The sequence below is a fragment of the Corvus hawaiiensis genome, chromosome 13, assembly GCF_020740725.1.
Source record: "Corvus hawaiiensis isolate bCorHaw1 chromosome 13, bCorHaw1.pri.cur, whole genome shotgun sequence".
Lineage (NCBI taxonomy): Eukaryota > Metazoa > Chordata > Aves > Passeriformes > Corvidae > Corvus > Corvus hawaiiensis.
Window position 1 is genome coordinate 972,674 of NC_063225.1, and position 25,566 is coordinate 998,239.

Genomic DNA, 25,566 nt, shown 5'->3' on the forward strand with positions numbered 1-25,566 from the left:
AAATGGTTTTCCAGGGAAATGAAGGAAATTGAATATAATGAGTGTGTGTGTCCTGCCTGGTTTTGACCTTTCTGAGAGGACAGTAGCACCCTGGCTCTATGATGCAGAAAACAAGTAGTAGTAGGAGATGTGTTGCAGGTGAGGTAAAGCAGGACTGTCTGAGTCCTCATTGCTCAGTTTCCATGTGCCCTCCCATCTGGGTCTGTCCTGCTGGAGAAGCTATTCCTCATCAAGGGTGCAGCTGTAAAGGGACATTCATCAGTCAGTGATTTGTTTGGATTGACTTCTGAGGGATGGCCATGAGGCCAGAGAGAAGGGCAGGAATACAGGTGGTATTGTTCAAAGACAAGGCGGTGATGAAGACTATAATAACCAACCTTTGGAAAGAGGCTTGTGTTAAGATGCTTTGTAATTGTCTTACTGCGAGAGCCAAGAACAAGCAAGCATTTTCTACTAGCTGAGGTTAGGAGAGTAGATCTGGAAGATGACATAGTGGAAACAGCTTTAAAGGTGGAGAAGAGGTGATGAGAAATTAAGCTAAGTTTACCTTGACAGTTCTATAGTACAGTTTTTAGGGGAAGTGAAAGCATTTCTCTGTAAAGCTTTGCAAGGTTTCTGTTAATTTGTCATTCTGTTGTACTGCCACACAGCAGAATAGCAAGTAAATATACTGTGTCACTGACAACATTAAGAGGAAATTAAAGATATAGGAAATTGAAAAGCAAACAAGCATTCAATCACTGGAACATAATTACAGGTATTATTTGTAATCTTTTCCTTAGCTATGCCAAGTTCCTGCGGAGAACACGAGCTGCCATCACCATTCAGAAGTTCCAGCGCATGTACGTGGTCCGCAAGAGATACCAGTGCATGCGAGATGCTACTATTGCTCTTCAGGCTCTCCTGAGAGGTTACATGGTCAGAAACAAGTACCAAATGGTGAGAAATCATAATGTATTTTTTCACTCTACCTCTATTTCCACATACTTTCAGGACGAAGCTGCTCTGTTGTGTTGTCTTGGGAGTTGGAAATGCTTTGTGTGCATGCTGCTAGGTGTGATGCACAAATGAAATACCAGAGCATGGATTGAGGGACAGCACCTGGAAGTTAGAAATACCTAATACTGCCATCAACTTGTCATTTTAGACATATTCTCATTGTCATCTAATACAGATGTACTTAGACTTTCAGTGCAGCCAGTGGAGAATCCAGCAGGAATTTGCAGCATTTCTGACTTTTTCATTTGTTCTATAGAACGTCGAGGCACTTAAATACTGAAAATAGCCTTGCTTTAATCTGCCTCCATGAGTCCAAATCAGTATCGGTTACATCAGGATACATGTGATGCACTCACTACTGGTCCTCTCCCATCCCTGGTTTCAGTGATTCTGAAATGGCTGATGGAATACACTGCAGGAGACCTATGTTACAAAGAGATCCCACCAAAATAGGATACTGAAAGTTATCCACAGGGGGAATTTTTGTTTTATTTTTTTAATGTACATTGGTTTTTGTTTGGGGATAAGTTGATATAATCCTGTCCTCATGTTATTGATAATATTTTCCTGATTATGCTTGATAATAAATTATTCAATTGAGAAATTAGAATTTGGTTTTCAGTGGTTACAGGGCCGGAGACAGAACTGTGATTCAAGCTGCAAAGTGCTAACATGTTTCATAGCACTTTTATCCACAATAACTGTTTTAGCCAGGCTCAAAAGTCAGCGTGTGTTTCACTGAAAAAGTAGCTGAGGGAGTTGTGTTGTTTTCACAAGTGTGTAGATGCTAAGGGCATGCAGCCAAAAGCTATCTCATGCTTATGTGCCATATCTTTCTCTTTTAAATTTGAAGTTTCTGTATATTTTTCATTTGTATTAAAGATGCTACGCAGTCACATGTAGCATTCTAACACAAACTAACCACAAAGCCAGAAAACAAATAAACCTTGGTAAGAGTTTCTTAGTAGCAAGACCCCTGTGCTTGACTTGGCTGTTCTTTTGTGTGGGTATCCACTTGCCTTTTTATTGGAATTCCTAGCACTCTTGTTATTACAAACCATATTTGTGATGTTAAACAGGATGTGTTTTTAACAGTGGTCTGACAGATGTGACAAAGTGACACCTGGGTCACAGCAGTAGGCGGCCAAAAATCTTCAGGAAAATGGGAGAGGTTTCTCTGTGCCTTGTTAGTTGCATGAGTAATACACACCCCATCTGTCTTGTAGCACAGTTTAATAAACCTGTTATATTCCCTCTTAACAGAGATGGCAGGTTTCTGGAGGAGTCCCTGCAAGGGGTGGCCAGACCTGCCTGTCAGGAGGATCCCCTCAAGCTGTGTTGTTCACCGCAGTAAAACATGACGGTCTGACAAGTGCCCCTGCAGTGTGCTGTGTTTGTCTTGTGCTGCTAAGGTGGGGTTTTACTCAAGCTGAGGTACAGGGATGGCCAGAGAGGGAAGCACAGGCTCTGTGTGCCATGGGAAGGTAAACTCTGTTGTTCTGGAGTTGGTGATGTTTGCAGACGAGTGACAGCGAAAGGTTGCCCGGTGACAGGGCACCTGGGCTGAGCCCTGGCTGCAGTAATGTGTGGTACATGTGTTGTTCCCTAGGATTGTGAAAGGTACCTGTTGTTGTTGCAGGAAGAGAGGGCATGTGTTGAGTCACGTGGGCAGTACAAGGAATTTAATATGGTTGAATCATCTGTTTCACACATCCTGGGGAAAACTCCTGCCTGAGACTTTGCAATGTGCTTCTCAGCTGGACAGGGAGTCTGGTTCCTCCATAGCTCTGACATAAGCTTTCCTGGGATATCCCTGGTAAATTAAGTAACGTTTCTGATCCTCTCACCTTACCTTGGAGTGGCTTGTTTCCTCACTGGATTGCATGGATGCGAGAATTCCCTGGCAGATGAGGACCGTCCCTGCGCGATGGAGGTATTTTACAGGACTTGTGCTTTCAAACTTCAGGTGGAAATGTTGTTGGAAGCTAGTTGTATTCAAGTGCTCAGGCACCTGCTGGGAATCTGAAGACGTGTCCCAGAAAACGTGTAAGCAGGAGGCAGGAGGCAGGAATGCCAACTGCATGGTGTGCAGTCAGAAGGACTTTGGCTTTTGACCTTGCTGTGCTTTTCAGAGAGCTGCTTCCTTACCTTGGTGTGCTGAGTAACTGAGTGCTGGTGTTTCCAGTCTCATTTTGAATTCAGAAATAAGTGCTAAGGGAGAAAGTTTGTACGTGTTATAGTCTTGCCACTTTGCCAGTGAATTTTAAATTCATTGATCTGGAACTGTAATGCTTCTAACACATTTCAGTTTATTTGCTAAGCAGTCTAAAAGAAAATAAAATTACTGTTACCTGACTAGTTTGTCTTATCAGCTTTGTGGTAAATCAGTGTAAGAATGTGAACTGCCTGTGATATTTAAACTATTAATTCCAAGCATTAACATGAAATCCTAAATAATTTTGTTCTTTAGAATAAACTGTTTAGTTTGTGGAAGCTTCATTAAGTGAACTCTAAAGCTCTCAGAGCCCTGGAAGCCTTGTGGGCTTGGGCAGGCTTTCCGTGCATAGATCTGCTTGAATTCAGGTGTTCCAGACCTGGGGGATCTCTGACTGAATTAGTGGGTGAAGGATCCAAAAACAAGTGGTAGACTCTTCCTAGCTGAACTCTCTGACTAACATACAGATGAAGGTTGCTGGCATTCTTGACTGGTTTATGTTATAGATTATTTTTTTTAAATATTACTGACATGTTTTTTTACACCTCAAAGCTATGGTTGAAATTTCTGCCGTAAAATAAATTGGAATTACTACACTATAAATTTCTTATTAGAATAGATGCAAACTTTTCCATGCTGGCAAGCCTAAGATATGTCAAAAAAGGCAGCAAAAACGCCCCCAAAAAAATAACACAAACAAACCAAAAGCCTCTGACTTTTTAACGTCTGTGACAATTTCCTCTGGGAAATGCAGTACTGACTGCATTGCATATCAAATGTGGTAATTTTAAACTTTGTATTGATGAACTCTAGGCAGCACGTGACAATGATTCAAAAGTCTTTCAAGATAAAAATGCAGTTTGAAAAAAAAAAAAGTATTTGTAATCTTGCCAACAGGTACCATGTACTTTTGTAATTAGCTGGGATCTGACCTCAACACAGAGGAATGCCTGGTGCTTCAATGTCCCTCCAGTTCTTTTTGCCATGTTTTTCTCTCTGGTTCCTTTTCATTTTACTCCATTGTTGTCCTTGTTCCAGTCTTCTTTTCCTCTTCTTGTTTCTCTTTAAATTTATTCCATTTCTCGTTGCTCTTCACCAGAAGTCTCTCCTTGCAGGTGAGGTGTCTCTAGGTACATCCTCACAGGGTTCTGTTTAGCTGCACAGGTGTAGCTTGGAGCTCTAATCCCCTTGCCATGTGTTTTCTGGGCTGCAGATGCTGCGGGAGCACAAGTCTGTGGTTATCCAGAAACACGTGAGGGGCTGGCTGGCTCGGCGGCGCTACGGCCGCACGCTGCGGGCCATCGTGTACCTGCAGTGCTGCTACCGCCGCATGATGGCCAAGAGGGAGCTCAAGAAGCTGAAGATCGAGGCCCGCTCCGTGGAGCGCTACAAGAAGCTTCACATTGGCTTGGAGAACAAGATCATGCAGCTGCAGCGGAAAATCGATGAGCAGGTAAAAGCTCCCTGGCCTCAGGGAAAACGTGTCAAAATCTTGGTTGCCTTTCTCAGCACTGTGGGCATTCACAGAATGCACTGAGTTTTCATTGTGAGGGCTCAGTTCTCTTTTCTGGCGAAGAACAGTGATGGGAGAGAAGGGGAGGCCGTGGTAGAACTGGAGCAGTCAAACATCCATTTGTTCCCCTCAGCAGAACTGAGAAAAAACACCCACTCGCTTAACGCCAGTGCTGCGTTTGAAGCACGTCAGTTGCTCTGTTTTAGGCGAAGGTGGGGTGATCGTGTCTGATGTATGTGGGCTCTCCATCTGATTTTCGTTTAGGATGTGCAGGCTTAGAGACTGGACTGTTCTGTCACCTCGTTAAGCAATTCTGCAAAAACAGACCAAAACCTTTTTGAAATGGGGAAGCTGCTCCTGTGCTCCCCTGTCTGGGTATATTCTGTAGGGAAGGAAAAGGCTCCCTTAAACCAGAACTTCTCCAACACCTGCTCTGTCTGTGTTGTGTTTTGCAAAGAACAAAGAGTACAAATCTCTCCTGGAGAAGATGAGCAGCCTGGAGATCACGTACAGTACGGAGACGGAGAAGCTGCGGAGCGATGTGGAAAGGCTTCGGATGAGTGAGGAGGAGGCCAAGAACGCCACCAACCGTGTCATCAGCCTCCAGGAGGAGATTGCCAAGCTCCGCAGGGAGCTGCACCAGACGCAGTCGGAGAAGAAGAGCATTGAGGAGTGGGCAGACAAATACAAACATGAAACTGAGCAGGCATGTATGGGGTCTCAGGTGCATGAGAGGATTTACAGGGGCCTGGTGTCCACTCAGGTTTTGCCCAGGATTGTTTCACTTGTGTGGCTGATATTTTTACTGTATTTTTATAGCTGTACAATCCTAAATAGGCTTGGTACCTAAATGGCTGCAGCTATAGCAGAAGAATATGCTAAATCCATATATTGTATGTAAATATATGTATCCGATCTCTTCAGATTTTGATATTGAAAGCATTTACAAATCTGAATCCTTAAGCTTTTTGACTTAGTCAGAGGCAGTGCATTCATTCATTTTACCTGCCTAGAGAGAGTAATCACAGATATCAGAAATGTGTCCCATACCCAGTGTTCAAAGGTACTGCTATATCCTGCCTAATGTGAACAGCCAGCCTGTTCAACACATGTGCACAGTCTAGTTCAACAGGTTTCAGCAAACTCCTTATCTTTGCTAAGCACAAACATATCAAACAGGTTGTTTCTGTCAAGAGAACTTGCTGATAATGGTGCAAGTTTGGAAGAGCCAATCGATCATTGTGTGATGCTGCAGTGATAAATTTCAATATCAAATAAGCATAAGGAAAAACACTAATTGATAAAGCAAAGTGAGTGCATAGTAACCATAATCAGAGACAACTGAGTAACTGGCAAACCTGAACATAGGTAAAGTGAGACAGCTTTAGGGCAGAGGCAAGATGTTAGATTGTGGTGTAACCCAATGCAATGGAATTTACCATAGTACTACCAAATGTGTTACTATTTTAGGAATATTTCTGTTTTAATGAGCCATTTACATCTTTGGGACTTTACTGAAAAATACATGGCACAGTGGAGTGGTTCAGGACAATTTTAGCATCTGATCAGAAATGAGGTGCAGAACATACAGGAGAGTCTGCAGTGGTACATATTTAAGAAATGCAGTTTGGAAATGAAGTTAAAACTTAGTTCACTGGTTTCACTCTGTGGAGAACAGTTTAGGTGTTTCACTCTGTGAAGAGCAGTTTAAGTATTTGAACTGTTACAACAAAGATGTCGTTGTCAGAGCTACTGATGAAAGATGAACTGCATTCTGAGTCAAATATTTTGTTATCTCTGTAGCTGGTGTCAGAGCTGAAAGAGCAGAACTCATTACTGAAAACAGAGAAGGAGGAGCTGAACCGCCGCATCCATGACCAGGCGAGGGAAATAACAGGTTGGCTCTGTTCTCTTCATCCAGGGTTTCTACTTCGTGGTACCTTGTAAAGCAACACTCTACTGCATAGATTGGGCTAATTTGCCATAGTTTGCATTCCTTTTTGTGGATTCATTTCTTTAAGAACTTGCAAACATCAGAATTACTTACCATTTGAATTTCCATGAAATCCTAAGGGTTTGGGGCCTTTTTTGGGCGGGGGGGGGGGGGGGGGGGGGGGTGACTGTTCCAAAGCACTTCAATTTTTTAAAAGGCGGCTCTGATATCTAATACAGTTTATCTGCTACAACTTTTCTGGCTGCTGGGACTGTGTAGGCAGCAGCCAGGAAAGCATAACTCTAGATGTGAGGGCTGTGATGAGGAGGGTCAGGATGCTTGAGGGGTAAAGCACCTCACATTTTGCTTTTATATAACACAGCAATGGGCTAGTGCCCCTTCTTCCTCCCTCCTGGAATCACCAATAGAAGGTATTAGCAGAATAACTAACTTGACTGAGTGAGCACTTCTGTGGTTGCCACAATAAGGCTTTGGCCCTTCATATCTTTTACTTAACGTTTGCCTACAGCAGCACAAACACCACCTTCAGATGGGAGGCTGTTCCTCTGGTGCAGACACAGGCCTGTTCCTCCTGGGTGGATGCACTGCGTGGTAGGTAGGGCTGGAATTCTCACTTTGGATGCCTGTTGTCTGTGGCAGAGTCGATGGAAAAGAAGCTGGTGGAGGAGACAAAGCAGCTGGAGCTGGACCTGAACGATGAACGGTTACGGTACCAGAACCTCCTGAATGAGTTCAGCCGCTTGGAGGAGCGCTACGATGATCTCAAGGATGAAATGAACCTGATGGTGGTAAGTGGCTCCACAGCTGAGAAATCAAAAGCTGTTTACAGCTGTGTTTAGGCAGAATCTAGTGGGATAAGTTAGTAACTTCTGTCAGATGTGTCTGTTAGTGACCTGTACCTGGAAAGAGTTTGTCCTTTCAAATACTGATTATTTCATTTAGTTCAGCCAAAACAAATGTATTCTAAATTTCTTGTTGGTTTTTTTTAAAAACAGTATTTTTAATTGTCACATCTGTGAAGGAGGCTAAATTTCTGCTGTGACTTTCCTGGTGGTATTGCTTGTGCTGTCCATCCTTATTTTGCCCTGCAGTTACTAACATCTGCTAGGGTTGTTTGTACCACCTTCATCCAGTGACAAATTATAAGTAATCCTAGGAATGTTTTATGTGGCAGGAATAAAAACTATTCCTCAATAGAATGTGTAGGAAGTTAGAGAATTGCTGCCTGTGCTTCCTGTAAACTGGGCATTTCTTTCCCACAAAGTGCTGCATCCTTGCTTGATGCTGCTTTCTGCAGCAGTCCTTGGTGGTGTAGGATCTGACCCCTCTCCATAGATTTGATTGTGAACTGTATCTCATAGGCTTTACGTAGTATGAGAGACCAAAATCAAAACTCTTCTAAATTTTGATAGCTGTGAAACTCCAAATACTACAAGCTAGATTAAAGGTTTTGAAGAGACAGTCACAGGGAAAACCATACAGTGGTATTGATTTGTTCCATTTGCACTCCAGAGCATCCCCAAGCCTGGGCACAAAAGGACGGACTCAACTCACAGTAGCAATGAATCTGAATATACTTTCAGCTCTGAGATCACAGAAGCAGAAGACTTACCACTGAGGATGGAGGTAACCTTAAAAATTCCCCCCAAATTCTCATTGATACATGGTTGAACTCACTGCTATCCCTTTTTTTTTCATAAGTGGTTCTGAACACCATATCCTTATACTGGGATATCTAGTGCTTTAATCCAACTTTCTCCATTCCCTTTCAGAAAACACCAATTCCCCAGTTAGTTGTGATCCTGTGTAGAAAGACTGTCAAAGTATGCTTTGAATTTTTCTTGTATTACACTAAGCATAGACTAGATACTTGGTGATCCAGCTGATTTGCATCTGTGAAACATTTGGTTGTCAGTGTTGGTAAGCACAATCACTTATTCAAGACACAGTGGGAATTTAGAAAACCAGTGAGACTTCCAGAGGAGTCTCCCTACTGTATATTCAATGATTAAAAATGGCAAGCTGCATTCTTAGTAGCTACATGGAATGTGTTTTCTGTTAGGGGTGAGAAACTTCTCTTGGATCAGTTTTTCTCTATTTCATAGAGAGGAATCAAACTCTCGGATGATTGGGAGTTTCTTTTGCATATGCAGTGATACAAATCCCAGGATGTTCGGAAAAATGATCAGGAAGATGTTCAGAAAGCATTCAGGAAGGTGACTTGATTCAGCTGATGAATGATAACCATGAATAATTTGTGGTGCAGCTCCAAGCCATTGATAGTGTTTTTGGAGATCACTCCCCCTTCTGGCCCATCCCATCACGGTGGGACTGCAAGCACAGAGCCCCCAGGGCCGAGGTCTGGCTGTGCTTGGCGCTTTCCAGAGTCAAAGTTTTCTCTGTGCATTCTGAAGATCTCCTTAGCTGTGAGCCAGGGCACAGCACACCCTGTTTGCCCTCTGCCTGGGTTAGGGATCTCCAGAGTTGCTTCTGGCAGGCTGTCATTGCTGCTTTGGGAAGCCTCTGCAGAGAATTGTTTTCTCTCTGGATGCAGATATCCTGACGCACTGGGGCTGGCACAGCCTCTCTGCGCACTCTTTCGTAATTTGCCCTCCCACTTATGTTTTTCACCTTGCATAATGGTTTCAGGATGGTGCTCCTACACTCATGGATAATCAGGAGGACAGTGCAACTACATGTGATTGGATTTCACATATGAGCCAAATGCCATCTTTTCCTTTGGCTGATAGACTTACTGAATTGCTGTTTGAGAGCCAGGTTTGGGTTTTAGAACAGAAATGAAAAAATGAACTCACACAAGAGTGTGAATGAATGCAGCACTGTATTTGTTTAACCCCTTAACATTGCAAGCCCCAGTTCGACTCTAGACTAACAATATAGCTTAATTATACAAAACCACATTAAAAAACAGGGCCCACCTCAAGGCAAACCAGTAAAGCCAGAAAACTCAAAAGTCTGTTTCATTTTTCCTGATCTGTTGGTGTGGTTTATGACTCTTCCCCTCAACAGTAAAAGGAGATGAAGTGGAAATGGCTGTGCTTGCTTGTCTGCTACAGTCATTAATATTAATTTTCTAGTTCCTTTTTTAGGCTTTAAAATTTTATGGTACAGTTCATAGTAAATACTTTGATCTTCTCAGTACATAAAGTACAAAAACGCTGATGGACAATTTCTAAAGCACCTTCAGATTGCAAACACTGGTCCTTGCCCAGAAAATAGTGAAGAAGCCAGGGAATTAGACTGAGAACAGTCTGTATAATTAGCACAATAAAAGGAAAAAGGCATAAAATAATATTTTCTGGTACCTATTTTTTGTGTCACATCCCACTAAATTAACCTGCAGATCACCAGAGAGATTTCTCTTTAGCTGAAGAACTTATTATAGAAATAATTGAAAACTAAACCAGTGAACAAAAAAGCCCTTACAGTTGTTTCCAGGTGAGTCTAACCACAAACTTTTTCTTTTTTCTACTTTCCCTCCTTCAAACAAATAAGAATATAAGGTATGCTTAGCTATAGACCTCTTGTCTGCTAGGTAGTCTCTAAGTGCTTTCTTTTGCTAGGCTTTAGGCTTAGAACCATTTTGTACTAGTAAATCCTTTTTAAAATAGTGTTTGATAGCTGATGAAATATTTTAGATAGTCAACTCTCAGAATCGAGTAACATTTCTGTGTTCCTCTCTTTCCCCAGTCTGTTTCCCATCTTTACTCACTGTTGTGCTTCTTTGTGCTGTGGAAGGGGAATACTTCTTGACTTCCCTCTGTTCTTTCTAAAGCAGGAGCCTAGTGAGAAAAAAGCACCGCTGGATATGTCTCTGTTCCTCAAGCTGCAGAAACGGGTTTCAGAACTGGAGCAAGAAAAGCAATCCCTGCAGGATGAACTGGACAGAAAGGAAGAACAGGCTCTCCGTGCTAAAGCTAAGGTGGACTCTTTGCAGCTGATCAAATGCTGACACCACAGTGTCCCCTCTTGTGAAACAGTAGCTCTGTGAATGCTGACTGGCTTTCACTAAATCTTTATCTTCCTCTAGCACTTGCTTTACTTAATGACAAGTTTTATACCTTTGCTTAGTTCTAGGGACTGGTTATTTAGTTTTCTGAGGTCCTTGAGATCCTCCGATGGAAGACAACAGTAACAAAAAGTGCTTGGGACTTCACTTGAAAAGAAAGAAAAGGCTGAAAGGCTGTTTTTATTAAGGAATAGCCATAAGGAAATCTACTTAAATGATGGGGAGTATGAGTAATTGTTCATTTTAGGCAGAAGAAGAAGTGTTTCAACCAGGATGCACTGGGCTTAGACACGTTTAGCTGATTGTAATTTAAATTCTCCTGGTTTGGTCTCCTTAAGTTCTTAGAAAATTATGAAACCAGTTTTGGCAATTGTTTCTTATTACGTTTCTACCAGTGAATTTCTTTAGCATGCTGGAATTCATGCTGCTCTGTTTTGTTGCCAGTGACAGTATGTGATTTTATTTATATCAACCAAGTATGTGTCCTAAACTCAGAAGTAAAGGAGACAATGCCAATATTCAAACTACAGCAGTTAGCAGTACCAGAAATGAGTGTTTTACAGTTTTATAGGAAAATAATTTCAGTTCCCTTTTGTTTTCCTACCTCAGTGAAGGATTTTTAGTTTTCACACTTGTCTGTATTCTTTTGTAGGAGGAAGAAAGGCCTCCAATAAGAGGTGCAGAGTTGGAGTATGAGTCGCTCAAGGTAATGCTAAAACAGAGGTTTCTGTTATTTGCTAGTGAAGCTCTTGCATCAATTTTATGTGCTGGCATAGAAAATTTCATCAGCTCTCCTGTTTCCAAATAGTAGCTGGAGAAACTAGAACAAATATTCCCCAGCAGTCATTTCATTGTAGGACTGCTCTTCTTGAGGTGTAGTATGTGTGGCTGGGGCTGCAGAACAAAAAAATCCTCTAAAGCAGGGGGAGTTCTCTGTTAAACACTTAGTACAGCTTGCAAGTTAATTTGAGCAAAAATACAGTGATAAATGTAGTCTTCTTTTTCAAAAGCATTATCTAAATTACTGCATATCTTGGACCACTAAAACTAAAAATATTTCCTAATAGTGATGCAGAATTTTCTTAGCCTGCTGACCACTATTTGTTGTGAACTTAATATTTTTTTGCAAAGAGGAGAACAAGAGGGAAAAAAAGATTGGCAATTCTTTTTCCCATCAACCTGTCTGATTCGTGTGTGTGTGTTCTGGTTTTGCACTTCAGACAAAAGGTTAATCCTGTTAGTGAAATCCTCCCAGACACTATTGACTATAGTCAGGAGGCCAGGGATACAGGAGAGACTGATGGATTTCTTGCAGTTACTCATCATTTTTACCATTTCTACCTGCAGTGTGTGGGTTACAGACATGTTGCAGTGCTGCTGGGTGACAGAATTGTCCCTGTTTCTTGCAGCGTCAAGAACTTGAATCTGAGAATAAAAAACTGAAGAATGAGTTGAATGAGCTGCAGAAGGCCCTCACAGAGACACGAGCTCCGGAGGTGACTGCTCCTGGTGCCCCAGCATACAGAGTCCTCCTGGACCAGCTGACCTCGGTCAGTGAAGAGCTTGAAGTTCGCAAGGAAGAAGTTCTCATCCTGAGGTCTCAGCTGGTGAGCCAGAAAGAGGCCATTCAGCCCAAGGTAAACCACACTGAGCAGGTGCACTGTGTACGAGACTCACACTGCAGCGCTGGCACGCTTTATTGATTAACAGCGTGCTTGACATGGCTGGAAAAAATAGTCCAGGTTTGAAAGCCTTTCTAAGTGTAATCCACTGATCCATCATTAGTGCACAAATCACAGCAGTCTGAATTAGGGGGTGGTATTAATAAACCAGTCTGGGGTTTTTCTACCAGCACTCATGCAGGGATGTACAGGCTGCACCAAAGGTGCAGTACAGTATCGTGTCTCTAGTGTGTAGTTTGGAAAATTTAAAGGAATTCTCAGCAATACCTGTTAATTAATAGTTCAGTACAAGGAGCAATTTCTTCTACATCTGTATGATTGCAAATCAGTAACATTTCATAAAGATTACCTGTGAAGATACGGAAATTCCATATTACTGCTTGATAGGTGCTATGTGCTTTTATAGAAAGAAGAGTACGACCACTGAAATGCACCTCCTCTAAAACCCTCTGACTCTGATGACATAGTTAGGGAAGTAACAGCTTTGAAAATAAGAATCATTCAACCTGAAAAGGTATAATGTGAATCAAGGAACTAATTTCCACTGAACTATGTCTTGTTTCATAACTGCAGCAAGGAATGAACAGATATGTCCTCTTTCCTTTGCTGCTGCAAAGTTACACCTATATTTGTCCTGGGTAAATACACTGAAAGTCTGTGATGCATGAAGATGTTTTAAGTCTTGTTTTAGATGTTTGACTCTAAAGAAAACAAAATACATTTATTCTGTAGTATTTAGAACATTGTAAAGAAATACTTGAGTAGTGAATCCTTAAATGACACATTCTCAGCAGTGGTGGGATGGAAGTGTTGATTTTACAGCGGCTTTGAGTATGGGGGAAATCAGAAGGTGGCCTGTGGGATGGCCAGCAGCCAGTTTGCAGACAGCTTCTGCTTGTTAGGTTGAGCAGCTGCAGCACAGATAGATTTTTTTTTTTTTTTTTTTTTTAATGTTTTGTTTTTCTTCTTTCTTGCCTACCAATTTGTTTGCCAGGAGGATAAGGTACATGTTTTCTTCTACAGTTACAAACCAGAACTTCCTAAATGCTAAAGTAACCCTCAACAGTGTTGAGCTGTCATTTCCCTGCCTCTTAAATAACCTAAATGTATTTGTTCTTGCACTTTGCCTTGGTATTTTTGAAAAACTGTTCTCATAATTCCATGTCCTCTGCATCCCCATCTTCATGCTCCACACAGAGAAACAAGTTCATTCAAAACAAGCAGATTTAACAGTTTTGAAGTGCTGGTTTATGACAACCTGAACATGAAAGAAAAGATTTAGGTATTGGTCTAGTCAGCTCCATCATGTTTCTTGCTGAGTATGGTTGAGGGGTAAGGACAGTGATCCGGGGAGCCCTGTGATCCAGGGATCAGACCTCTGTTAACTTGCAAAACCCATACATTTCACAACAAACTAAAGGTCTATGGTCTGAAGAAGTACCTTACTTTAGAGTGTTTTCTGTCCTCAGCGAGCAACAAATATTGTGGACTCATATTGTCATCTGTAGATACTGGACAGAAATTGCTGAATGTTTGATTAGAACATGCCATTGAATACATGTAAGAGTGTAAGAAACTGAGCTGACTCTAAATGATAGATGTTCAGACTGCTAAAGCTTGGCAGGTGAGATACAGCAGTTTCACTCTGTAGTAAATTAATAGTAGAAAAACGTCAAAGATGTCATAAGGATGTTGGGAATAATTCTTTAAGGAGCTCACATATTTTATTGTTTTTCATATTAGATAACACAAATCATACTAGACATAGAGACCTTGGTTCCAACACTTATGTCCACAAAGTTGTTGCTGTAAATACTTTGCAAAATTGTGCTCAGGAAAACAGCATCTGCTTGTTTTGAAAGTCAGAAGGTCAGAATTCCATCTCTTATGTTCATTAAAGTCCTGTGGTGCTCCATGGCAATGGCTCAGATCAGACTGGCTGAGATGACTGTAAACATCTATTATAAAGTATTTCAAGTTTTACTGAAGAAAAAGCAAAAGTGCCATAGTAAACATTCAAACAAAATCGTACTGTGATGCTATCTAAATTAGAAAATCTCAAGCCCTTGTAAATTCTTTCCTGCTTTGACAGATATGAGTGAGAAATAGTTCTTATTTATGAGATTTGAAAGACTCCATGTAATGCTATGTTTAAGAAACATTTTTAGAATTAAGCTGGCAAAACAATGCTGCTTCAGTTTCAGTATTAGCAGCTGTTCCTGGTAATTTGAATAAAATGCAAAATCAATATTTCCTGAAATTAATTTTATTCCTTTTATGTGATGAACAAATGGAAGGAGATTAACATATGTACCCACTTACTAGACAGACCAATATTTGACCATTTTGTATGCATTTATTCTAAAAGATGAATCAAAGGGACATTGAAATTATGGGCCAACCTCTTGCTCACGTACCCATACTAATTTAATGTGGCTACTCAAGGATTAGTGTTCCACATGAAGAAAACATGGATTCAAGGAGCAGTTACGTTGTTAAATTTACTGGAAATTATCATTCTTTTTCCAGAATACAATGACAGATGCTACAATCCTCTTGGAGGATGTACAAAAGATGAAAGACAAAGGAGAAATAGCACAGGCATATATTGGACTGAAGGAAACAAACAGGTACAAGTTCTTTCTTTACTTTGTGATCAGTTGGGGTCTGCTGTGACACACTGTGTAAAGTGTTCAGTAAGTTCCACCCATTTATGTCCAGAGAACGCTCATAGCTGGGGTTATAATTTGATTTCATTAGTAAAATTGTTGTGTGCAATATTTGAAAGGATTTGGAAATAATGGGGAAATGTAAAATCAAGCTTTCTGGATTTCCATCTTCTTAGCCTCTAATTGCTGCGTGGCCCAGCCTGGGTGCATTCCCCAGGCTGGTTGGTCACCCTCTGAACTGCAGTGGTCACATACTCTGTGGCAATGCATTTAATGTGACAGCACAGAATGCTGTAACCAGCTGGGCTGTCACTGAGAGCTGAATTGCATCATTGAGAAGAAAAACACGTAAACAAGAAAGTCATTTGCTAGGTTGTTTTAGAGCGTTTTTTGTTTCTCTTTTGTAGTAACTGTAATGTAGTGTGTAATGTCCTTACCATGTCACCTCAGCACCATCACATCTATCTCTTGTATTTTTTTAAACACCTTTCTTGAAAGGCAATCTCCCCAGGACTATCATATGCTGAATGAGGACGGAGAACTTTGGCTGGCTTATGAAGGGTTAAAACAAGCCAACAGGTTACCAGACTTCTCAGAATGGTTTTTTTTTCTTCATTTGCATCTTCTTTCCTAGCTAACTGTGCCCCTTGCTATGGGTTTGCTTTAGCTACAGTACTTCTATTGCTTTAACAGTTAGTAAAAAATTCAACACAAATATACAAATTAAGGTTCCCTCAAACCTGGTCCCCGAAGTTTTCTACTTGTCAGGTTTAATCATTTAAAAAGTTAAGGTGGCGCAACAGCCTATACATAATTCATAAGAATCCTTGCACAAAAATAGGTTGTAAAATACCAGAAGCTCAACAGCTGGAGAATATTTGTAGCCATGTACTATTTGTGTGCCTTTACACCAGGTTTCAAAATTGATGTTCCTTACAGTTTTTCAGCCTAAAGAAGTGCAATCATTTTAGTAATTATGAAACTAATGTTTAAGTAGCTCAGTGAACTCTTAAAATTTCAAACTGGAATGGGTACTCTCCTTGTGTCTCAAGTTCAGTAAATGAAACATTCTTCTCCCATGTCTCTCCATGCCAGATTCAAAATGTAAGTCACAAAATAACCAAGAAAGAGGAGTAATCTTTAGTTCCTCATGGTGCTGTTGAAGCCTCAGTGGGATCACTGTGGTCTCTGCAAGGGCTGTGCTGGTCGTGGGGCAGGCGAGAGTCTCCTTGTCAGGAAGCGCAGCTCTGGCCCTGTGTGCTCGTCTGTGTCCCTGACTGCCAGAATGGTTCCCAGTCCTGCCCTGACAACGAATTCAGTAGCTCAGCACTGCTGATGTTCTTCAGTGTATGCATTTGGTAGCAGTAACTGCAGAAGGTGGTATTTTGCAATGACTGCCTCTAACTAAAGTCTTTCCTTTTCTGGTGCTAACACATTCTACCCCTAACATTGTAAACCTGTGAAGATCTAACTTCGAGCAAGTGTTCTGCAGAGCAGGATGGGAGTTGGTTTGCTCTGTGCCTCTTGCCTCTTGTCCTGGCACTGTAGAGGCAAGAAGCTTTATATTAAATGGCAGAGCACTGCAGCTAAATGACTGTTTGCCCTTGCGTGCTTCATCAGTCTGGTTACTAATAAATGTTCCTGCCTTATGCATATTTAAACCCTGAAATATTGTCTAATTGAACACTGGTAGTCACTGGTATTGTCATTTCCTGTGTATGTACAAAATTATGAGTCAGAGCACTTGGAGAGTGCCCTGCAAGCAGGAGAAGATCCCCCAGCACTGCCTGGCAGGAGGCTGGTACATGTTATCCCCACTTCACAGTGAGAAGCATTTGAGATGTGATGTGCCCAAGGGGAAGGAACGAGTTAGCGGTGAGAATAAAGCCCCTGGATTTCAGTCCTGAGTTTGGTTCTGTTGTTGACCTTCCCTGCATTAAGGACAGCCCTCTGAAAAATGTTGGGTTTAATGTAAAATTAGAGATTATTTATGTGCATTTGCAATTAAATGGTTTCTGACTGCAAAAGTTAACTCTAAAAATATTTTCCATTGTTAATATTGCAAGGTGCTAACTTAAGAGAATATAGTGTCATCTTCATCTTAGGTTATTTGATTTGTTGAGAGGTAAAACCTCTTTAAAGCCCCTTCAGTCAATCTGTGAAGACGTAGCTTTACATTTATTGCCACAGTGGCACCGTGTACTGTATGTGTTCAATCAAAGGAAACGCAAAGCAGTGTCACAATTAGCTTCTCTCTCTTCACTTTTTGATCATGCAAGCTTAATTTAATTAGAAGGCATACTGAAGGGTTTAAAGACTACTCTGCCTTTTTCATTTTCCTTTGCAAGCCATGGCTAATTGTTCCTGAGCAGCAGCTAAAGCTTTACACTCCCTCTGAGAACTGGGCATGTAACTTTCTAAGTGTGTTCACACAAGCTGTTGCTCAACCTCTTCAGGCTGCTGGAGTCTCAGCTTCAGTCGCAGAAGAAGAGCCACGAGAATGAGCTGGAATCACTGCGAGGTGAGATCCAGAGTCTGAAGGAAGAAAACAATCGGCAGCAGCAGCTCCTGGCACAGAACCTGCAGCTGCCCCCAGAGGCCCGCATTGAAGCCAGTCTGCAGCATGAGATCACCCGGCTGACGAATGAGAACTTGGTAAGAGAGGTGATGCTGCGGGAGCAGGTCAGGGGACTTACAGACCTGCCACACCTGGAGGTTCTTATCACTTTCCAGATGGCAGCTTCCTGCAAAAGAAATTGCACGAGGGTAGTGGTTTTCTTGAGTGTAAGCTACTAATGGGAGAGAGAGGCTTGTGGCTGCTCGTGAAGTAATAAAGTTTCAGGAAATTGATTTGAAGTTTGGGGCATGGAGGAAGTTTGCGGATCCCAGCTTTCAACTGATGAGTTCAGTCAAGGCTAAATAGAATGTTGATATCCAGGGAGTCATAAAAACTATTGGTGCCAAGGAGTGGTGTTTCCTCTGAAATATGTTTGTTTATTTTGTTGAAAAACTCTGATGTAATTCTTTAATTACTTAACATAATTTATCTTCCCATTTGTCTCCTCCCTGCCTGAAGCTACACAGATAATCCACTGTGTTACAAGCTCCAGCCATTCAGTAGGTTTTGAAAAAAGAAATAGTTCCATAAAAAGAAACTTGGTTAGAAGTCACTTAGACAATAATTGGTATGCTGTGTGTACTGCACAACATCTTTGTGTGAAGGAAGGATTGGGCAGAACTCCCTACCTCCTTCCACGAAGGAGTGTGTTCATCCTGTGTGGGCTACTTAATTTCTGGGTAAATCTTCCAAAGAGACCAGTGTTGGAATATGATTGGCTTGTTGTTGGTAAAGGGAAACATGTTACTTTAGCCAGAAAAATCCTAGCTGTGAGTGTCATTGCGTCCTCCAGACAAGCCAAAGTGTAGTGCCTCCTGCTTATGTACATGACAGAACTAAGCACTGTTGGGTTCTTGTTTTAATACCAAAGATTTTGATGAAAGTATCAGATAATTCAGCTGATAGATGTTGGAGAACTGGCTAAAAGTGTAAGTTTGCCTCAGCAGCAGCAGTCTCTCACTGGCAAAGGTAGATGGTGAATGTTTCTGTCCCAGCAGCTTCCTCCTGCTGCTTAGTCATATGTTACGATTTTTAGCCATTTTTCCCCCCAGAAACCTACTCATCACATTCTGTGTTCCCAAGACAACACACACAGTCATGTAATTATATCCCAGAGGAGTTCTCTTTGTTTTCAAATACATTTAATGTAATTTTACTTGTTAAATATAGACTCATCCCTTAGTATTTCACTTCAGATGTCTGAGTATTGCAAGTCCACTCCAAGCTGGGTGTATGTTTCAGTTCCACTGCTAGCCCTGGAGTGGAAACAATGTGCAGGATTTCCAGATGCCATGTCAGAATTGTTGTGTTCCCTGCAATCCCATCGTGATTAGCATAAGAAAATGTCCTATCCCTGTTCTCACAAAGGTTGTATTCCATGCTTTCACAGTCCTAGTACGTCCCATTTTTAAAAGATCTGACTGTTTTGCAACTCATCTACATCAGCTTCTCTCTGGGAGGTGCTGGCTTGAACACAACTAAGGCCCAGACTGCCTAAAAATAGGAGATTCTTGATCTTGTTGTATTCTGATTTAATCTATACAGTGCTCACTGGAGTTTCAGTGTCTCAAAGGGAGGGAGAAAACCAATCCTGTCCCTATTTTTGCAGTTTTTTGAGGAGTTGTATGCAGATGACCCCAAGAAGTATCAGTTGTACCGGATTTCCCTTTACAAGAGGATGATTGTATGTAGTTCACTTGAATCCTGTTTCTCTGTTGTCTATTTCTATTTCTGAAGCACTAATTGAAAAGCAGGCTGTCTCCTTTTCTCCCTTTCAGAGGAAATCCCCCTGCAGAGAGCTTCACGGTGCCAATTACTTCCTTCACTGCTTTTTTTGTTAGTGTCCTTTGTGCAGTCTGTGTTTCTTTCTGATGCACAGTTTTGTTACTAATACAAGTCTTGCACTGTGAGCAGAGCTGTTTCTTTTTGAACACTACTTAACACTGCCCTGGAAAAGAGGCACATGATGCAAAAGATGCTCAATTTTCAAAACTACTCTTCGGTTTAAAACTTTGATACATTCAGATTCAGTTCAGCAAAGTAGAGGACTGATCATACAGGTCCTTACCGAGGTGAATAATGCCAGCAATCCAGTCATAGCCTGAATTTGTTCTTACTTCATTGTTTTTCAGAAATGGAAAATATGAAGGATGACATTGGAAATAATATTTCCATAGTAATTAAAGACAGCACCATTTGTGAGCTTGAAAGAATGTAATTCATGAGTTTACAGATCTTAATGAGACGTGAGATCTCTTAAATTTGTTTATAGGAACCATATAAAACTTTATTCATCCTCACATTGAGGTTGTTCTGAAATCATCCCTTCCCTGATACACTTGAAACAGTCTGTTGGACTTACATGTATCTTTTTATTAATTTCAGGAGAAATTGTTTTATCTGACAAGTATGTAGTGTTATTAACGGGATTTCGGTTGTAAAATTGAACACTGCTTTGGATGTGAAGCATGGCCTCGATGCTGTTCTGTCAGCAGGCCTAATATCTTACTGCTCAAGTGAATTATATCAGCTTGTAAACTCTTCTACTACTTAATCAAGTAGTAATTCTAAGTTGTTGCCCAAGCTGCATTAAAATTTTTCAGAAGAGGTGTAGTTTCCAGATGATGCTTTTGATGCAGGGAGTTCATGGTCCCTTATGTTCTTACCAGTGCCATGAAGAATCTTCATGCTTAGGAAATTTTTCTTCTAAGCTGCTTTCCAACACTTAATCTGGAATGGCTTTTGGGTTATTTGAGCTTAAGGTTTTGCTTCCTTTGGAAAGACTTTCCCTTTTTTAATTAAACTATTATTTTATGAATGTACTACAACAAATATGTCACAGGATTATTTGAAGATAGATTTCTGGGGAGCGTTCCTTTGAAGGCAAAATACGGTTTATTAAAAGAATAGGACTTTTAGGTGCTAAATGTTACTCGGGTACAGAATAAAAACATGTAAGAAACCAGTTTTAGTGTAAGGAACTGTGATGACAGCAAGGGAGATAACAGAGCAACACAAGAAATGGTGTTTGGATGTTAGAGTTGGTAAATTTGAGTGCAAGTTATGGTCTTTCTAGGGATCTCTTTCTTATCATCTCATAACATGGAGAGGTCTGAATAAGGCATAAGTCCTGAAGGCAAGAATAAATGATGCAGAAATACAGGATAGCTGTTAAATAACAAAGGAAATAATTTCTGTGAGGCATTTGGAAGAGCAGGGAGGAAGCATTAGGGAGATGTTTTTGCAGCAAAATGTCTTCTGCTGTAAGAACTGACCTTGTTCTGAGTGTCTGCAGAATCTACCTGGCTAAGAGCTTTGCCTTTGTCATGCTGCACATAACTTAATAATATTTGCAATATTTGGCTTGTGTTCTAGGCAGTGTACCGGCTTGCAACCCTCGGCCAGAGGATGGCACTTCTGTTCAGCTTTCCTCACTGCCTTGTAACTCTAACAGCACTGTTTTTGTCTCTGTCACACGGTACAGGATTGTTCTCATATCTTAATCTTTCCCTTATTTCAATTTACAGGATTTAATGGAGCAGCTGGAAAAGCAGGACAAAACTGTTCGCAAGTTAAAGAAACAGTTGAAAGTTTTTGCTAAGAAGATCGGTGAACTCGAAGGTACTTTCATATTTTGAGAGAAAGATTTTGGTTTACTTTTTGTGGTCTGATTGTCATCATATGCATCTGTTTTAGCAGTTGTGAGGGCCTGAGGTCTTCAGTAGCTTTAGCCTCGGTTGATTGCAGAAACACGACGTATGCCCAGGGCTCTATGTGTTCTTTATGAGCCTTTAGAAGATTTGTTTAGAAGATGAGAAGAGGAAATTGATGTCTCTCTGAAGGCAGAAAGTATTCAAACATAAAGGAATGTTTCCTGCACTGTTTGTGTACTCTAAGACACAATTCTTTATTGTTTATCAAGAGAAAAGCCGTACTAAATATGAACCAGGCAAAAATTATTTACCCAGTTTTCCTTTGAGTGTGAAGGTTACTTACTCAAACTAGGTGGTCTTTGTGAAATGCCTTTCAGTCTTATTCAGTTACTGCTCTGGACAAGGTCGCAGTAACGTTCACAAATAATACAGAGTGGGAAAACGTGTCTGAAACACAGTTTTGTCTGTGTTTATTGCCTAATTAACTTAGAAAGATGCAGTAGGTCTGACTGGGATGGAGTTAACTTTCATCAGAGCAGCGTGTGTGATGCTGTGGTTTGGATTTGAGGCTGTAACACTGCTAGGAACACACTGGTGTTTTTGCTACTGCTGAACAGAGCTGGACAGTGTCAAGGTTTTCTTTTTTCCCCACTCTGTCCCCTCAGTAAGCTGGGGTGGGAGGGCACATGGGCACACAGCCAGGACAGCTGACCCAGACTGGCCAAAGGAATATTCCATGTGCTGCACCTCATAAGGTCAGGAACCACAAGAGGGTTTTTGCACACGAGATAGCTGTTGTGAGAGACTAGCTGGACATCAGTCCCCTTGGGCTGAGGGGTTGTCACGAGTGATGGCCTTTGCTTTGCTTCCCACTCCCCCCAACCCCTTTTCCTTCACTTACTAAAGCACCTTTTTCTCAACCCACAAGTTTTCTCAGTTTTGCTCTTAATATTCCCTCCCCTGTCCTGCTGGAGCCAGGACTTTCCTTAGAAATGTCTCTGGTATGTATTGGTTTCACTGGAAAATGTAATATTTCTTTTCATTCTCTGTCTGAAGTGGGCCAGATGGAGAACATATCACCTGGACAAATCATTGATGAACCTATTCGTCCAGTTAACATTCCACGGAAAGAAAAGGACTTCCAAGGGATGTTGGAATACAAGAAGGAGGATGAACAAAAACTTGTCAAGAATCTTATTTTAGGTAAGCATCTTTCTCATTTGTGGCCTTCTCTGTTCCCATACACTCTGAAAAGTGAATGATAAGAACACAGGAAATGAATAGCTTATTTTGGTTTTGACAGTGTTCAGTTTACCTACAATTCCTAAATGTCTGTTGTAATCTAATTATCCTTCCTGGTGAGTATAGTACATATTAACATGCCTGCATATTTTTTAGCAGGCAGTTATGTTTTCTTATTCTCTTCTTTTACCAAGAAAGTGGCTCTTAGTTTTGCTCTCAGTTTTCACTGGCCAGATATGTATATTCTATATATGTACATGCTATTAACTGGGGAGGTTGCAATTACCTCATATAACATCTTCCAGTGACTTGACACTTAACAAGACAATGTGTGTTTGTTTTTCCCAAGAGCTGAAACCACGTGGGGTAGCTGTCAACCTGATTCCAGGACTACCAGCATATATTTTGTTCATGTGTGTGCGCCATGCAGATTACCTTAATGATGACCAGAAAGTGCGGTCGTTGTTGACTTCCACTATCAATGGCATCAAAAAAGTGTTAAAGGTTAGTTAGTCTGCTTAGGTTAGTAAAAAAAAAATGTTAATTTAAAATTTGCTTTTGGTTTTATGCTAGAAGAATGTGGAAGAGGCTTTCAATGAATTGGCTCTGGATTTGTGACCAGTGAGCTCCCACTAAAGCCCCAAGAGCTGTGTTAAACCAACAGATTACACTGCTGGCATTTTATCCGTATGGTACCAGAGATGCATTGAATTAATGTGAAAAGAACTACCTTATTTTTGTTTTGAATAGTCTCCCTCCTCTGAAGCTCATCTTATAAAGTTTTGGATGTAGTCAGAGTTTGCAGAGTGAGTCTTCATTAATCTTCTCCAGAGTGCTTAATTAAACAGTTTCATTTGCAGTTTTGGTTAACAGATTCCTCATTTGCTTCACCTGCAGATTACACTGATGATAATATGTTACTGCCCAAAGTCTTTGCAATGAGTTGGCTGGGAGAGTTCAGGCCAGGTGTATCTTGAAGGCATTATTAAGGCATAAATGTGTTATGCTTACATGGTTTTTTATTTTTTAAATGAGAGAGATGTGTCAAAAGCCAAGCCTTTAATCAAGCTACAAGTTTTGAAAAAATACTTGGTAAACAATCCTGCAGGAGCTTAGATATCCGTAGGAATTTTGGAACATTTTTAAGTGAAAGAAGTGCATGCTATGGAGCTCTAGAACTACTCAGCATATACTAGATCCTGTGTTCTTTGGTGAGAAGGGTTTATTGTTTTGTTTAGTTTTCCATATCAGGCTGCCAAAATGGTTATGATGTAAGTGGCATTCATCAAAACTGAATTGTTCCCTGCTCCTCCTGCTGGCTCTGTATCATTCCAGTCTTCCCTGCTGGGCTCTTCACAGGAGTCATTTGGTATTTTGGGAATACCATCACATTGCCCTTTGATTTCTGCACAGAGCAATTAGGATGGGTCTGTAAAACACAGAAAGATCATATCTGTGGGGGAAATCATATTCGTGAAAAATACTAAAGAAAACAGGGAGGGTGTTCAATGGCATTTGGCCAAAACCCTTGCTTCCATTGCTATAATACAAAGTTTTGCAAAACATCAGAGTGAGGATCTACTGGAAAGCGTATTTTAAGTGTTTAGATGTGTATCTGGCATTTTATTATTTTATTCCTCCGAATAAAATAATCAGTCTTTGCTGAACTGTGTTTGTTTTTATCCTCAGAAAAGAGGAGATGACTTTGAAACCGTGTCCTTCTGGCTGTCGAACACCTGCCGCTTTTTGCACTGTTTGAAGCAGTACAGTGGAGAAGAGGTAAGCAGTGTTCCTACTCTGGTTTCTCTTGTTCTCCAGCACTGCTGTCAGCACTGCTCTTTAAAAAATCCTGTAATAGGCCAAAATCTAGTCAAAATCTCTTAAAATGGCTAAACCTTTTGGAATGATGGTGAGGGCATCAGTGGAAAGCACAGGGATGTAAGATTTGAACCAGCTTCCCTTTGTTGCAGGCTGGGGTCCCGGAGTCTAGATGACATTGGGCTCCCAAAAATGCCAGCTCAGATTAAGCAGGAGGATCTGGCTGCTACAGTTATGGTTTTTAGCAGTGATTCACTGCACTCTATCAAAAAGGCCATATGAAGCCTTTTAGCCATAGTATGGCAGACCAGTTGATGTTTGGAGGCTGTGATATGCCTAATTCCTTTTTCAAACGTAATTGGGCTTTTGGCCATACTGACCAGGTGAGAATGCCTATGCTGGAGTGGGAGGGAAGGGTCTTGCCTGCCAGAATGCTGGCAGAGTTTGTTCCTGTGTCACAGACCTGAAGTTTTGAGTTAAGGAAGTAGATGCTGTGGGCATCATGCTTGAAAAGCAGATCCTAGCATTAGCCTCAAAAAGAAGAAATCCCAAACTAAAATTTTGAGGGGCTGTAACTTATTTTAAAGGTATTATTTGTCAGTTGCATGAAAGAAAATGCAAATACTGGGTTTGTGTAAAACATTTTTCTGCTCCATTGAAGCATTAATTTCTGTTAATTTATTAATTCAGGGGTTTATGAAGCATAATACACCTCGTCAAAATGAACACTGCCTCACTAATTTTGATTTAGCTGAATACAGACAAGTACTGAGTGACTTGGCTATTCAGATCTACCAACAACTTGTCCGAGTGTTGGAAAATATTCTGCAACCAATGATTGGTAAGGCAAAGTTGAATTCCTTAAGCTTCACAACATTAGTATCAAAATGAAAATCATGATGGTGGCAGTAGATGTATCTTGTATTTCCTTCTAAACAGTAGAGTTTCATTAATAGCTCTTGTGGCATTCTGTTCATAGATGACAAGGACTATTCTGGACAGGTTGGATTAGAGGAAGAACTGAACTGTGACTGGTTCTTCTGGCAGTGCCAGAATAAATTGGTATACTTTATTCATGCTTGTCATAAGTCAGGCATTTGCAGGAAGAAGCTGTCAGGACAATCTGATATTTGTTGCCCTGTCTGTTGGGAAATATCCCATGGGAAAACTAGAC

General features: G+C 40.9%; 1 protein-coding gene across 13 annotated transcripts in view; it reads left to right on the forward strand.

Moving 5' to 3' along the window:
* The window catches only part of MYO5A (myosin VA), a 98,732-nt gene that overhangs the window by 65,790 nt on the left and 7,376 nt on the right, over window positions 1-25,566 (forward strand). For 3 of the 13 annotated variants that reach the window (XM_048317308.1, XM_048317298.1, XM_048317309.1), the window contains 19 exons: window positions 783-939; window positions 4,428-4,667; window positions 5,185-5,433; window positions 6,531-6,624; window positions 7,321-7,469; window positions 8,194-8,307; window positions 10,478-10,624; window positions 11,364-11,417; window positions 12,121-12,348; window positions 13,388-13,396; window positions 14,923-15,023; window positions 15,561-15,641; window positions 17,519-17,717; window positions 19,289-19,363; window positions 21,207-21,300; window positions 22,389-22,535; window positions 22,924-23,078; window positions 24,264-24,353; window positions 25,083-25,233. In XM_048317308.1, the coding sequence (XP_048173265.1) occupies window positions 783-939; window positions 4,428-4,667; window positions 5,185-5,433; window positions 6,531-6,624; window positions 7,321-7,469; window positions 8,194-8,307; window positions 10,478-10,624; window positions 11,364-11,417; window positions 12,121-12,348; window positions 13,388-13,396; window positions 14,923-15,023; window positions 15,561-15,641; window positions 17,519-17,717; window positions 19,289-19,363; window positions 21,207-21,300; window positions 22,389-22,535; window positions 22,924-23,078; window positions 24,264-24,353; window positions 25,083-25,233 (2,534 nt within the window). The remainder of the gene's footprint in view (window positions 1-782; window positions 940-4,427; window positions 4,668-5,184; window positions 5,434-6,530; window positions 6,625-7,320; window positions 7,470-8,193; window positions 8,308-10,477; window positions 10,625-11,363; window positions 11,418-12,120; window positions 12,349-13,387; window positions 13,397-14,922; window positions 15,024-15,560; window positions 15,642-17,518; window positions 17,718-19,288; window positions 19,364-21,206; window positions 21,301-22,388; window positions 22,536-22,923; window positions 23,079-24,263; window positions 24,354-25,082; window positions 25,234-25,566) is intronic. The other 10 variants (XM_048317305.1, XM_048317306.1, XM_048317307.1 and 7 more) reach the window with 8 other exon arrangements.